The 15,831-nt window shown below is 52.0% G+C and overlaps 1 protein-coding gene across 5 annotated transcripts in view; it reads right to left on the bottom strand.

The window, feature by feature from the left end:
- The window catches only part of ect2l (epithelial cell transforming 2 like), a 66,994-nt gene extending 51,474 nt beyond the window's left edge, over positions 1–15,520 (bottom strand). For 4 of the 5 annotated variants that reach the window (XM_085979274.1, XM_085979271.1, XM_085979270.1 and 1 more), the window contains exons 1-4: positions 15,270–15,520; positions 5,692–5,804; positions 3,544–3,706; positions 176–428 (exon numbers count right to left, since the gene is read on the bottom strand). In XM_085979274.1, the coding sequence (XP_085835400.1) occupies positions 176–428; positions 3,544–3,706; positions 5,692–5,804; positions 15,270–15,497 (757 nt within the window). In that variant the 5' untranslated portion in view covers positions 15,498–15,520. Of the gene's footprint in view, positions 1–175; positions 429–3,543; positions 3,707–5,691; positions 5,805–15,269 lie in introns of those variants that run through there. The other variant, XM_085979283.1, reaches the window with a different exon arrangement.
- Positions 15,521–15,831: the final 311 nt, after the last annotated feature.

The following is a 15,831-nucleotide window of genomic DNA, read 5'->3' on the forward strand; positions in this document are numbered from 1 at the left end:
CAGCCTAGATTTTTGTATTCAAGTCGCTGGAGTGGGACTTGAACCTACAACTTTCTGACTCAAAGACAAGCGTGCTACCCAACTGAGCCACAGCTGACATTTTAGAAGGGGCAGGGAGAAAATCAGAGGGGCCAATTGAGGGAAGAAATTGACAATGTACTCCAATTATGCTCACTCTTCTGTCGCGCTAGACTATCCTGGATCAGTCTCCGTAGCAACCTTTCGTTCCACCTGTCCTCCCTCTCCTCTGCGACCTCCTTGGGCTCTTCGAGGATCCGGTAGATATTGGCTGCCTCCATCGGCGTGAGGTAGTCCAGGCTGCAGGCACAAGCAATGTAGTGTCGTTTCCACGCCCCGTATTCGTGGTCTGGTGGCGTGTAGGGCAGAAACCAGCCACGCTTCACACATTTGGGCATCCACAGGCAGTCCTGTCGAGAAGCAACGAGATGCTTGCATTGACTCACGTTTAGCATGGCTCATTGACAGAGTAAATGTAAGTTAAGAATCTGCAATTCCCGCTTTGCCAATGTGGAGTCAGGGTCCCCAGTGGGGGTGACAGGGTCAATGGGAGTACAGTCGAGAGAATTGGGGCTCTCTCCAACCCACATTACCTTTGACCCCACGTTTCCCACCGGGAGTGCTAGATCATGAAATCGCCCCTACGGGGGATAGATGACTGGCAGCATCGCAGAGATGTCTCCTGCAAGGTTACATGGCCCTTTAGATTTATGGTTTTATTGGAAATCTTCGCAAAACACTTTGACAATGTTACCACACACCACGACCTACATTTTTTAACCGAAATGGGTAAAGTATGATAATTCATAGCTTGGGCAGTTCAAACAATTGATTCTGATGATGACTGGCTTATGTGTTATCAGAATCACAGGATTAGAGAAAGAAAGAGAAAGAGTGTGAGAGATTGGAGAAGAGAGAGAGTGGAAAAGAGTTTGGGGAAGAGAGGGAGTGTGAAAGTATGTGAAAGAGAGGGAGAGTGAGAGTGGGGAGAAAAGGGATAGTGTGTGAAAGTGAGTGTAAAAAGAGGAAGTGTGAAAGTGAGATTGGAGAAGAGAGGAAGACAGAGAGTGAGGAAGATAAAGAGTGTTAAAGTGAGAGTGTATGGGAGAGGGAGAGTGTGAAAGTAAGACGGGGAAGAGGGAAAGTGTGAAAGTGAGAGTGTGGGGAAGAAAGAGAGTGAGACTGATCAGGAGAGAGCGAAAATGAGTGGGAAAGAGGTAAAGGGTGAATGAGAGGGAGAGCGAAAGAGTGAGAAGGTGAGATTGAAAGTGAGAGCCAGGAAGAGGTAGAGTGTGAAAGTGGGAGGTAGAGAGCAGGGCAAGAGAGAGATTGTTAAACAAGAATTAGAAGGAGAGAGTGTGAGAGACTGTGTGTTTTCAGATGGAGAGAGTGTGAGACGGAGAGAGTGCACGAAGGAGAGAGAGAGAGAGAGAGAGAGAGAGACAGTACCTATGTGTATGAGAGACAGAGTGCGTTGCATCCCACAGATGACACTTCTAGGATTAGAACATGATTGGGGGCCATAATAATGTATACAGTGTATGATCATCTATCGCTGGCCCTACGACCTCCAAACCCATTCTTACCCAGGCAAGAAGATGCTCACAGTTCCCCATGAATGGCATTTTGAAACAAGTGGTACAGTGTGGCTCTCCCTCAGATCTCTCAATCCCTTTGCGAGCAGATGCCCGGCCCCCTGATCAATGTCCCCTTGTGCGGGCATGGCTGAGATAGTCATGTACAAGACTAAGGCACAACTCTGGGTACTGCCGGATTCAGCAAAACGGGCATCAACTCCAGGAGTTAGCGCCACATGGTTGCTACCCTGTGCTAATAATAATTGGTCTATTCTTTAGTTTTCCTTGCGGCTCATGAATGTTGTGTTGATGTCCTTTGGGCTGTGATGATAGTTTAATGTATAATTAATGTTTGAAAGGGACTGCACCATCTCACAAAGGTTTCATCTAAAACTTCTATTTCCGCCCCCCCAACAGTGAAATCTCTCACCTCGGATCGCAGAATGATACAGCACAGAAGGAGGCCATTCGGCCCATCGTACCTGTGAAGCGTTCAAAGTGTTTTACTTTTTGTGGGAGAAGGAAGCGGAGGTTTGGGAGGGGGGGAAATGTCAGGTGAGGACTGAAGTTTCTCTATCCATGTGCAGCCTCTGGACACTTTCATCATTCAAGCCCAAAAGATCTACATTGTTCATTTTCAAAGTTGGATCAGGGAGAGATTAGGTTGAGAGAGAAACCTGATTGTAATTATCCCAAGTCTCCCATTGCAAGGTCTCTTTGTGAATGAGGACAATGCAACTAATGCGATGGTACTCCCAAGCACAGCCGAGGAGCCATTAGCAGACCATCTCCATTTCACCTGTGGCCTCCCCCCCCCCCCCCCCCACCACCAAAAGATTCAATGCCCCATGTGTGTGTCTCTCTCTGGGCCCCCCTGGCTGCGGGATGTTGACTAAAGCTGTCTCTCTCTCCCTCTCTCTTTTTCTGTAGCATCAGAGAGCGGTGGTATTACCTTGGGATTGCTCTAGTAAACAGCAGGAGCAGATACAATGGGCCGAAGGGCCCCCTTCTTCACCACATAAACACTGTGACAACAAGAGCAGGTCAGAGGCTGGGTATTCTGCGGCGAGTGTCTCACCTCCTGACTCCCCAAAGCCTTTCCACCATCTACAAGGCACAAGTCAGGAGTGTGATGGAATACTCTCCAGTTGCCTGGATGAGTGCAGCTCCAACAACACTCAAGAAGCTCAACACCATCCAGGACAAAGCAGCCCGCTTGATTGGCACCCCATCCACCACCTTAAACATTCACTCCCTCCACCACCGGCGCACCGTGGCTGCAGTGTGTACCATCTACAAGATGCACTGCAGCAACTCACCAAGGCTTCCAAGGCTTCTTCAGCAGCACCTCCTAAACCCGCGACCTCTACCACCTAGAAGGACAAGGGCAGCAGGCGCATGGGAACACCACCGCCTCCAAGTTCCCCTCCAAGTCACACACCATCCTGACTTGGAAATATATCGCCGTTCCTTCATCGTCGTTGGGTCAAAATCCTGGAACTCCCTCCCTAACAGCACTGTGGGAGTACATTCACCACACGGACTGCAGCGGTTCAAGAAGGCAGCTCACCACCACCTTCTCAAGGGTAACTAGGAATGGGCAATAAATGCTGGCCTTGCCAGCGACGCCCACATCCCATAAAAATGAATTTAAAAAAAAACCTCCAATGGTTCATAATGTTGTACGGTTCCTTCCATCCTCTTCAACAAAAAGAGTTGTCACCCACCAGGATCCACGGGTACCGCATTGTCAAGATGGTGAAGGGAGTACGAAATCAAGGGTACGAAGGGTCAACGTGTTGTACCTGACAACAGCAGGGCTGGGGACTGGCACCAAGAAATCTCTCACGTTAATAATCATTTACAAACAACGACCTCACGCGTGCGCGCGCACTAAGTTCCACGGGAACGCGGTACTTCCCGAAAATGTGGAGGTGGAACGGCCGACCTGCTCAGTCAGGAACCTCCAGTGCCAGCTGACTCGGGAAGCTGAGCACAGCTCTCTGGGACTCAGGAACGAGAAGACGTAAAGCGACAGGAATCGCGGCAGAACCGTGGTGAAGTCCAGCTGGGCTACCGGGATAGTCTTGGTCAACCAATCCCGGCTAAACCTGTGCAGACACAAACCCCCATCACCACTCAATAGTCAGGAATAGTAACGTAGCATTAATGTAGTAACATTAGGAACAGGAGGAGGCCATTCAGCCCCTCGGGCCTGTTCCACCATTCAATGAAATCACGGCAACTCCATTTACGCACCTTGGTTCCATAGCCCTTATTATCCGTACCTAACAAAAATCTATGGATCTCAGTCTTGAAAGCTCCAATTGACCCCTAGCATTCACAGTCTTTTGGGGGAGAGTTCCAGATTTCCATCACTCTTTCTGTGAAGAAATGTTTACTGACATCACCCCTGAACGGCCCGGCTCTAATTTTAAGATTATTCCCCCTTGTTCTGGACTCCCCCCACCAGAGGAAATAGTTTCTCTCTATGGACCCTGTCAAATCCTGTTATAGTTATAAACACTTCAATTAAATCACCCCTCAATCTGGTTGAGGGTGGGTTAGGAGGTGACATAATAGACTGAGCTTATCAAATACTTCTCAGCAATGTTCCCCCTAAGGTGGGGATGGGGCGGGAAAGTGGAGTTGAGGCAGATGATCAGCCATGATCTGATTGAATGGCGGAGCAGGCTCGAGGGGCCGAATGGCCGACTCCTGCTGCTATTTCTTATGCTGTTATGTGCGCGGCCGCACCTGGTGGGTGGGGGTGGGGGGGGTCCGCGCGCACCGCTCACCTGCTGCTGTTGCCGCGCTGCAAATTTAAAGGGACCGCGCACCTTGAGTACTGTGTGCAGTTTTGGTCGCCTTATCTGAGGAAGGATGTTCTTGCCATGGAAGGAGTTCAGCGAAGATTCACCAGGCTGATACCTGGGATGGCAGGAATGACGTATGAGGAGAGATTGGGTCGATTGGGCTTATACTCGCTGGAGTTTAGAAGAATGAGAGGGGATCTCATTGAAACTTATAAAATTCTGACTGGTCCGGACAGACTAGATGCAGGAAGGATGTTCCCGATGGTCGGAGAGTCCAGAACCAGGGGTCACAGTCTAAGGATAAGGGGTAAGCCATTTAGGACAAAAATGAGGAAGAATTTCTTCACCCAGAGAGTGGTGAACCTGTGGAATTCTCTACCACAGAAGGTGGTTGAGGCCAATTCATTAAATATATTCAAGAAGGAGCTGGATATATTTCTTAGAGCTAAGGGGATCAAGGGATATGGGGAGAAGGCAGGGACAGGGTACTGAATTTGGATGATCAGTCATGATCTCATTGAATGGCGGAGCAGGCTCGAGGGGCCGAATGGCCTACTCCTGCTCCTATCTTCTATGTTTCTATATTCGAGGGAGCATTGCTTCTCGGAGAGAATGGTTTCCCGCACCATGGGGTGGACGGGCTGGAGGTGTTCCTGATTACCTTTGGTGGGTATTGACATAGAGCTTTCCCACGGTAGATTAAAAAGGACGGATAGAGTCCATGATCAAGCAGGTTGCACGGGTTTGAAGGGCTGAATGACATCCCCACCCTCATTCCACACATTCGGGTGAGATGACTTTGCCAGCCTCAGGCGAGTCCCGGGAAGGACAGCTGTGCGGGAACGCGCTGGGGCAGCACTGAAGCTGCCGGGAGGGACGTTTTCAGGCTGCGCTGCCCCTCCGACAACATCAGCCTCATGGGAGTATAACCGGGAAAGTAAATACACAGTGGAAGCATAATATTCAAACCGGAAGCCATTTAAAATAAACATCTTAATGGTGACAGTTGGGCCATAGAAGCACAGAAGGAGGCCATTCGGCCCATCGAGTGTGTGCCGGCTCTTTCAAAGAGCAGCCCAGTCAGTCTCACTCCCCGCTCTTTCCCCATATCTAACGTCCCGGTTGTGCTGCTCGGCCGGGCGGTGGTCTGGGGGTCCCGCGCATGGCTTTAGAATGGAAAAAAACACACATGCGCGATAACTTGAATGGGCCGCGCGCCCCAAAACTACTATTATGATGCCACCTTTGGTTGTGTTTACACGTGTTTTGTTCACACTTACTTGAGTTGTGATTTACTGCAGCGCATTAGGATACCGTGTATAAACCGTTTCCTCTGCTTATCCGTCCACAGGTCAAACCAATGACTTACAAGAGTCACTCGCTCATCAAAGAGCTGCAAGAGAAGAATATTCACTGCACACTATGTTATTGGTAAGTTTTTTTTTACAGTATTCTGCATTCCCAGGACTGGACAATGGTGCAGTGAGGTGTGGCACCAGTAGAGGGAGCTCACCGCACAGGGGTGTAATGAGCGGCGAGACCTGCAGGAGGAGCTCTTATGTTAAATACAAATTACTCTGGACAGCGAGAGTTAACCATCAACTGCAAAAACCTGCAGCCAGCTCCAAAAATCTTTGAACATGACAATTTTTAGGGACAGCAAAATGTTTATACAGTAAAAGCAGCTGGTAGCACCCTCGCCTCTGAGTCAGAAGGTTGTGGGTTCAAGTCCCACTCCAGAGACTTGAGCACAAAAACCTCGGCTGACACTCCAGTGCAGTACCGAGGGAGTGCGGCACTGTCGGAGGTGCCGTCTTTCGGATGAGACGTTAAACCGAGGCCCCGTCTGCTCTCTCAGGTGGACGTAAAAGATCCCAAGGCACTATTTTGAAGAAGAGCAGGGGAGTTCTCCCCGGTGTCCTGGGGCCAATATTTATCCCTCAATCAACATCACTAAAACAGATTATCTGGTCATTATCACATTGCTGTGCGTAAATTGGCTGCTGTGTTTCCTACATTACAACAGTGACTACACTTCAAAAAGTACTTCATTGGCTGTAAAGCGCTTTGGGACATCCAGTGGTCGTGATAGGCTCTATATAAATTTCTTTCTTTCACTTCACCAGCCTCTGTGCAGGCTGTGATTTAACACTCCGGGAGAGTATAAACTGCTCCAGCCACGATATTTTTTAAATTTATTCTGAAGGTTGTGATGCTCACAAGGCATCATTTAATGCCCATCCCTTGTTACACTGAGTACACAGTACAGCACAAGAATCACATGTAGGCTGGTACAACAGTGGTAGATCCCAGCCTCACATCTTCCACCCTCCATAAACTTAAGCACAACCACAACTCTGCTGCCCTTATTCTAACTTGCGCCAAGTCCCATTCACCCATCACCACTGTGCTCGCAGACTTACATTAGCTCCTGGCCCCACGAACGCCTCCATTTTTAAATTAGAACTCTACTGCTCAAATACCTCCATGGCCTCACCCCTCCTCCCCTCTGTAACCTGCACCAGCCCTATAACCTTCCACGTCCTCTGCGCTCCTCAAATTCTGATCTTTTACACCCACCTGAGAGAAGAGACAGGGCCTTGGTTTAATGTCTCATCCGAAAGATGACACTTCTGACAGTGCAGCACTCCCTCAGTACGCCGCTCCGACAGTGCGGCACTCCCTCAGTACTGCCCCTCCGACAGTGCAGCACTCCCTCAGTACGCCGCTCCGACAGTGCGGCGCTCCCTCAGTACTGCCCCTCCGACAGGGCAGCACTCCCTCAGTACTGCCCCTCCGACAGGGCAGCGCTCTCTCAGTATTGCCCCTCCAACAGTGCAGCACTCCCTCAGTACTGCCCCTCTGACAGTGCATCACTCCCTCAGTACTGCCCCCCTGACAGTGCAGCACTTCCTCAGTACTGCCCCTCTGACAGTGCAGCACTCTCACAGTACTGCCCCTCCGACAGTGCATCACTCCCTCAGTACTGCCCCCCTGACAGTGCAGCACTCCCTCAGTACTGCCCCTCTGACAGTGCAGCACTCCCTCAGTACTGCCCCTCTGACAGTGCAGCACTCTCACAGTACTGCCCCTCCGACAGTGCATCACTCCCTCAGTACTGCCCCCCTGACAGTGCAGCACTCCCTCAGTACTGCCCCTCTGACAGTGCAGCACTCCCTCAGTACTGCCCTCTGACAGTGCATCACTCCCTCAGTACTGCCCCTCCGACAGTGCAGCACTCCCTCAGTACTGCCCCTCTGACAGTGCATCACTCCCTCAGTACTGCCCCTCTGACAGTGCAGCACTCCCTCAGTACTGCCCCTCTGACAGTGCATCACTCCCTCAGTACTGCCCCTCTGACAGTGCAGCACTCCCTCAGTACTGCCCCTCTGACAGTGCATCACTCCCTCGGTACTGCTCCTCTGACAGTGCATCACTCCCTCAGTACTGCCCCTCTGACAGTGCAGCACTCTCACAGTACTGCCCCTCCGACAGTGCATCGCTCCCTCAGTACTGCCCCTCTGACAGTGCAGCACTCCCTCAGTACTGCCCCACCGACAGTGCAGCGCTCCCTCAGTACTGCCCCTCTGACAGTGCAGCACTCCCTCAGTACTGCCCCGCTGACAGTGCAGCACTCCCACAGTACTGCCCCTCTGACAGTGCAACACTCCCTCAGTACTGCCCCTCTGACAGTGCAGCACTCCCTCAGTACTGCCCCCCTGACAGTGCAGCACGCCCTCACTACTGCCCCTCCGACAGTGTGGCACTCCCTCAGTACTGCCCCTTCGACAGTGCAGCACTCCCTCAGTACTGCCCCTCTGACAGGAAAATAGGAACATAGGAACAGGAGGAGGCCATTCAGCCCTTCGAGCCTGTTCCACCATTCAATGAGATCATGGCTGATCTGCGATTCAACTCCATATCCCTTTTGCCTTTGGCCCATATCCCTTAATACCGTTGGTTAACAAAAAGCTATCAATCTCCGATTTATAATTAACAACTGATCGAGCAGCAATTGCCATTTACGAAAGATAGTTCCAAACTTCTACCACCCTTTGTGTGTAGAAATGTTTCCTAATTTCACTCCTGAAAGGTTTGGTTCTAATTTTTAGAATATGCTCCCTAGTCCTAGAATCCCCAACCAAGACACTGTAGCTCTCCCTCAGTACGGCACCTACGACAGTGCAGCACTCCCTCAGTACTGCCCCTCCGACAGTGCAGCATTCCCTCAGTACTGACCCTCCGACAGTGCAGCATTCCCTCAGTACTGCCCCTCCGACAGGGCAGCACTCTCTCAGTATTGCCTCTCTAACAGTGCAGCACTCCCGCAGTACAGCCCCTCCGACAGTGCAGCGCTCCCTCAGTACTACCCCTCCGACAGCACAGCGCTCCCTCAGTACTGCTCCTCCGACAGTGCGGCGCTCCCTCAGGACTGCCCCGCCGACAGTGCAGCACTCCCTCAGGACTGCCCCGCCGACAGTGCAGCACTCCCTCAGTACTGCCCCTCCAACAGTGCAGCACTCCCTCAGTACTGCCCCTCCCACAGGGCAGCACTCCCTCAGTACTGTCCTTCCGACAGTGCAGTACTCCCTCAGTACTGCCCCTCCAACAGTGCAGCGGGTCCCTCAGTACTGCCCCTCTCACAGGGCAGCGCTCCCTCAGTACTGCCCCTCTGACAGTGCATCGCTCCCTCAGTACTGCTCCTCCAACAGTGCAGCGCTCCCTCAGTACTGACCCTCCAACAGTGCAGCACTCCCTCAGTACTGCCCCTCTGACAGTGCAGTTCTCCCTCCGTACTGCCCCTCCCACAGGGCATCGCACCCTCAGTACTTCCCCTCCGACAGTGCAGCACTCCTTCAGTACTGCCCCTCTGACAGTGCAGTGCTCCCTCAGTACTGCCCCTCCGACAGTGCAGTGCTCCCTCAGTACTGCCCCTCCGACAGTGCAGTGCTCCCTCAGTACTGCCCCTCCGACAGTGCAGTGCTCCCTCAGTACTGCCCCTCCGACAGTGCAGTGCTCCCTCAGTACTGCCCCTCCGACAGTGCAGTGCTCCCTCAGTACTGCCCCTCCGACAGTGCAGCGCTCCCTCAGTACTGCCCCTCCCTGCAGTGGTGAGGAATGATATTGGCTCAGAAGCTCAAGATGTAGAATGAGTTTGGGTGGAGATAAGAAATAGTATGGGTAAGAAGTCACTGGTGGGAGTGGTCTATAGGCCCCCTAACGTTAGCTATACTGTCGGACAGAGTATAAATCAAGAAATAATGGCAGCTTGTAAGAAAGGTACCGCAATAATCATGGGTGATTTTAATCATCATATAGATTGGACAAATCAAATTGGCAAGGGTAGCCTTGAGGATGAGTTCATAGAATGTATTCGGGATGGTTTCTTGGAACAATACGTTGAGGAACCAACCAGGGAGCAGGCTATTTTATCTCTGGTAATGTGTAATGAGACAGGATTAATTAATGATCTCATAGTAAAGGATCCCCTAGGAAAGAGTGATCATAGCATGGTAGAATTTCAAATTCAGTTTGAGGGTGAGAAACGTGTGTCTGAAACTAGTGTCCTAAACTTAAATAAAGGCAATTACAAAGGCATGAAGACAGGGTTGGCTAAAGTGGACTGGGAAAATAGATTAAAGGGTAAGATGGTAGATCAGCAGTGGCAGACATTTAAGGAGATATTTCATAAATCTCAGCAAAGGTTTATTCCAGTGAGAAAGAAAGACTCTACGAGAAGGATGAACCATCCGTGGCTAACTAAGGAAGTTAAGGATGGTATCAAATTGAAGGAAAAGGCATACAATGTTGCGAAGATTAGTGGTGGGCCAGAGGATTGGGAAATTTTTAGAAACCAGCAAAGGATGACTAAGAAAATTATAAAGAGGGAGAAGATAGAGTATGAGAGTAAACTAGCAAAAAATATAAAAACAGACAGTAAGAGCTTCTACAGGTATATAAAAAGGAAGAGAGTAGCTAAAGTAAATGTTGGTCCCTTAGAGGATGAGACTGGGGAATTAATAATGGGAAATAAAGAAATGCAGAGACTCTAAGCAATTATTTTGGATCGGTCTTCACGGCAGAAGACACTAAAAACATCCCAATAATAAATCGATAATCAAGGGGCTATAGGGAGGGAGGAACTTAAAACAATCTCTATCACTAGAGAACAAGTACTAGGCAAACTAATGGGACTAAAGGCCCACAAGTCCCCTGGACCTGATGGCCTGCATCCTAGGGTTTTAAAAAGAAGTGGCTGCAGAGACAGTGGATGCGTTGGTTGTAATCTACCAAAATTCCCTGGATTCCGGAGAGGTCCCAGCGGATTGGAAAACCACAAATGTATCGCCACTATTCAAGAAAGGAGGGAGACAGAAAGCAGGAAACTATAGACCAGTTACCCTAACATCTGTCATTGGGAAAATGCTGGAATCCATTATTAAGGAGGTAATAGCAGGACATTTAGAAAATCATAAGACAATCAAACAGAGTCAACATGGTTTTATGAAAGGGAAATCGTGTTTGACGAATTTGCTAGAGTTCTATGAGAATGTAACAAACAGGGTGGATAAAGGGGAACCAGTGGATGTGGTGTATTTGAATTTCCAGAAGGCATTCAATAAGGTGCCACATAAAAGGTTACTGCACAAGATAACAGCGCACGGGGTTGGGGGTAATATTTTGGCATGGATAGAGGATTGGCTAACTGACAGAAAACAGAGAGTCGGAATAAATGGGTCATTTTCCGGGTGGCAATCAGTAACTAGTGGGCTGCCACAGGGATCAGTGCCGGGGCCTCAACTATTTACAATCTATATTAATGACTTGGATGAAGGGACCGAGTGTACTGGAGCCAAATTTGCTGATGATACAAAGATAGGTGGGTTAGCGAGTTGTGAGGAGGACAGAGAGTCTGCAAAGGGATATAGATAGGTTAAATGAATGGGCAAAAATTTAGCAGATGGAGTATAATGTGGGAAAATGTGAGGTTATCTACTTTGGAAGGAAGAATGAAAAAGCAAATTATTATTTAAATGGAGAGAGATTACAAAATGCTGTGGTACAGAGGGATCTGGGGGTCCTAGTACATGAAACACAAAAAGTTAGCATGCAGGTACAGCAAGTAATTAGGAAGGCTAATGGAATGTTGGCCTTTATTGCAAGGGGATGGAGTATAAAAGTAGGGAAGTTCTGATACAACTTTACAGGGCACTGGTGAGACTGCACCTGGAGTACTGCGTACAGTTGTCTCCATATTTAAGGAAGGATATACTTGCACTGGAGGCAGTGCAGAGAAGGTTCACGAGGTTGATTCCTGAGTTGAAGGGGTTGACGTATGATGAAAGGTTGAGCAGGTTGGGCCTATACTCATTGGAGTTTAGAAGAATGAGAGGTGATTTTATTGAAACATATAAAACTCTGAGGGGGATTGACAGGGTCGATGCTGAGAGGATGCTTCCCCTAAGTGGAGGAATCTAGAACTAGGGGGCATAGTTTCAGAGTAAGGGGTCGCCCATTTATGACGGAGATGAGCAGGAATTTCTTCTCTCGGAGGGTCGGGAATCTTTGGAATTCTCTGCCCCAGAGAGCTGTGGGGGCGGAGTCAGTGGATATAATCGAGGCGGAGATAGACAGATATTTGAACTACAAGGGGTATGGGGAGAGAGCGGGAAAGTGGTGTTGAGGCCAACATTGGATCAGCCATGATCTTATTGAATGGCGGAGCAGGGTCAAGGGGCCGATTGGCCTACTCCTGCTCTTATTTCTTATGTTGTTATGACAGTGCAGCACTCCCTCAGTACTGCCCCACAGACAGTGCAGTAATCCCTCAGTACTGCCTCTTCAATAGGACAGCATTCCCTCAATATCGTCCCTCCGACAGTGCAGCGCTCCCTCAGTACTGCTCCTCCAACAGTGCAGCGCTCCCTCAGTACTGCCCCACAGACAGCGCAGTAATCCCTCAGTACTGCTTCTTCGATAGGACAGCATTCCCTCAATACCGTCCCTCCGACAGTGCAGCGCTCCCTCAGTACTGCTCCTCCAACAGTGCAGCGCTCCCTCAGTACTGCACCTCCGACAGTGCAGCACTCCCTCAATACCATCCCTCCGACAGTCCAGCGCTCCCTCAGTACTGCCTCTCCAACAGGGCAGCACTCCCTTAGTACTGCCCCTCCGACAAGGCAACGCTCCCTCAGTACTGCCCCTCCGACAGGGCAGCGCTCCCTCAGTACTGCCCCTCCGACAGTACAGCGCTCCCTCAGTACTGCCCCGCTGACAGTGCAGCTCTCCCTCAGTACTGCCCCTCCGACAGTGCAGCACTCCCTCAGTACTGCCCCTTCGACAGTACAGCGCTCCCTCAGTACTGTCCCTCTGACAGTGCAGCGCTCCCTCAGTACTGCCCCTCTGACAGTACAGCGCTCCCACAGTACTGCTCCTCCGACAGTGCAGCACTCCCTCAGTACGGCCCCTTTGACAGTGCGGCGCTCCCTCAGTACTGCTCCTCCAACAGTGCAGCACTCCCTCAGTACTGCTCCTCCGACAGTGCAGCACTCCCTCAGTACAGCCCCTCCGACAGTGCAACACTCCCTCAGTACTGTCTCTCTGACAGTGCAGCGCTCCCTCAGTACTGCCCCTCCGACAGTGCAGCGTTCCCTCAGTACTGCCTCTCCGACAAGGCGGCGCTCCCTCAGTACTGCCCCTCCGACAGTGCAGCGCTCCCTCAGTACTGCCCCTCCGACAGTGCAGCGTTCCCTCAGTACTGCCTCTCCAACAAGGCGGCGCTCCCTCAGTGCTGCCCCTCCGACAGTGCAGCGTTCCCTCAGTACTGCCTCTTCGACAGGGCAGCGCTCCCTCATTACTGCCCCTCTGACAGTACAGCACTCCCTCAGTACTGCCCCTCCGACAATGCAGCGCTCCCTCAGTACTGCCCCTCCAACAGGGCAGCACTCCCTCAGTACTGCCCCTCCAACAGGGCGGCACTCCCTCAGTACTGCCCCTCCGACAGTGCAGCGCTCCCTCAGTACTGCCCCTCCGACAGTGCAGCGACACCTCAGTACTGCCCCTCTGACAGTGCAACACTCCCTCAGTACTGCCCCTCCGACAGTGCAGCACTCCCTCAGTACTGCCCCTCCGACAGTGCAACACTCCCTCAGTACTGCCCCTCCGACAGTGCAACGCTCCCTCAGTACTGCCCCTCCGACAGTGCAGCGCTCCATCAGTACTGCCCCTCCGACAGTGCAGCGCTCCCTCAGTACTGCCCCTCTGACAGTGCAACACTCCCTCAGTACTGCCCCTCCGACAGTGCAACACTCCCTCAGTACTGCCCCTCCGACAGTGCAGCGCTCCCTCAGTACTGCCCCTCCGACAGTGCAGCACTCCCTCAGTACGGCCCCTCCGACAGTGCAGTGTTCCCTCAGTACTGCCTCTCTGACAGTGCAGCACTCCCTCAGTACGGCCCCTCTGACAGTGCAGCACTCCCTCAGTACTGCCCCTCCGACAGTGCAGTGTTCCCTTAGTACTGCCCCTGCAACAGTGCAGCACTCCCTCAGTACTGCCCCTCTGACAGTGCAGCACTCCCTCTGTACTGCCCCTCCGACAGTGCAGCGCTCCCTCAGTACTGCCCCTCCGACAGTGCAGCACTCCCTCAGTACTGCCCCTCCGACAGTGCAGCGCTCACTCAGTACTGCACCTCCGACAGTGCAGCGCTCCCTCAGTACTACCCCTCTGACAGTGCAGTGCTCCCTCAGTACTGCCCCTCTGACAGTGCAGCGCTCCCTCAGTACTGCCCCTCCGACAGTGCAGCGCTCCCTCAGTACTGCCCCTCCGACAGTGCAGCGCTCCCTCAGTACTGCCCCTCCGACAGTGCAGCGCTCCCTCAGTACTGCCCCTCCGACAGTGCAGCACTCCCTCAGTACGGCCCCTCCGACAGTGCGGCACTCCCTCAGTACTGCCCCTCCGACAGTGCGGCGCTCCCTCAGTACGGCCCCTCCGACAGTGCAGCGCTCCCTCAGTACGGCCCCTCCGACAGTGCAGCGCTCCCTCAGTGCTGCCCCTCCGACAGTGCAGCGCTCACTCAGTACTGCCCCTCCGACAGTGCAGCACTCCCTCAGTACGGCCCCTCCAACAGTGCAGCACTCCCTCAATATGGCCCCTCCGACAGTGCAGCGTTCCCTCAATACTGCCCCTCCGACAGTGCAGCACTCCCTCAGTACGGCCCCTCCAACAGTGCAGCGCTCCCTCAGTACTGCCCCTCCGACAATGCAGCACTCCCTCAGTACGGCCCCTCCAACAGTGCAGCGCTCCCTCAATATGGCCCCTCCGACAGTGCAGCATTCCCTCAATACTGCCCCTCCGACAGTGCAGCACTCCCTCAGTATGGCCCCTCCGACAGTGCAGCGTTCCCTCAATACTGCCCCTCCGACAGTGCAGCGCTCCCTCAGTACGGCCCCTCCGCCAGTGCAGCGCTCCCTCAGTACGGCCCCTCCAACAGTGCAGCGCTCCCTCAATACTGCCCCTCCGACAGTGCAGCGCTCCCTCAGTACGGCCCCTCCGACAGTGCAGCGTTCCCTCAGTACTGCCCCGGGGGTGTCAGAAAAGTAATTTAAACTGAAACTCCAAACTACAGCAAGGCTCAAGAAAGGTTCGATTAATAATAAGAAAAGATATAATAGAAAGCCAAAAATATGACTGACAGAACTGAGGGAAGAGAAAAGCATAAAGCAAAGGAGACAGTAACAGAGAGACAAAGAAAAAAAAGTACCAGATTTAAAATTGTTTTTCATTTATTAGTCGATGCCCTAAAATCCGATTGATTAATAAACCGTCGGTGCTGTAAGAACAGCAGCAATCCACAATTCACCTGCTGATTGGCCACCTTGTGTATCACCGGTGTCCACGCGCTGAATCTGGTTTGCCGGTTAATCCCGGCCCTCTTCAGGCTGGACTCTCTGCCGATCAGTTCCGATTCTCCACTGCGCTGCCCCCAACTCTCCAGCTCCCACCGTTTGATTCCGCACGGGGCGGGCCTCAAGCTGGCGAACATTGCCGTCACGGGGCTGGGCAACTTCTGCGATGCCAGGGTCTTCATCGCAAACCCTCGCCGCACCCCGTGCCCACCTCCTTTCCACCCCCCCTCCACCCCCGTCCTCAAGGGCCGGTCTTCAGGGAAGTTTAGCCTGTAAGAAAAAACAAGGTCAGCTCTTTCAGAAAAGGAGGTTGTCAACTGCAAAGTAAAACTCTTTAAAAGGGGCTGAAAACACACGGCCTTTCCCCGCCGCAGTGCAATTTCTCCACACAAGGCAAGGGAATACACAATGAATGGTAGGACCCTAGGAAGGACAGAGGATCAGAGGGACCTTGGTGTGCATGTACATAGATCCCTGAAGGCAGCAGGACAGGTAGGTAAGGTGGTTAAAAAGGCA

This window comes from Somniosus microcephalus, chromosome 3 (genome assembly GCF_052327205.1).
Source record: "Somniosus microcephalus isolate GS21.2 chromosome 3, FLI_Smic_1.0, whole genome shotgun sequence".
Taxonomy (NCBI): Eukaryota; Metazoa; Chordata; class Chondrichthyes; order Squaliformes; family Somniosidae; genus Somniosus; species Somniosus microcephalus.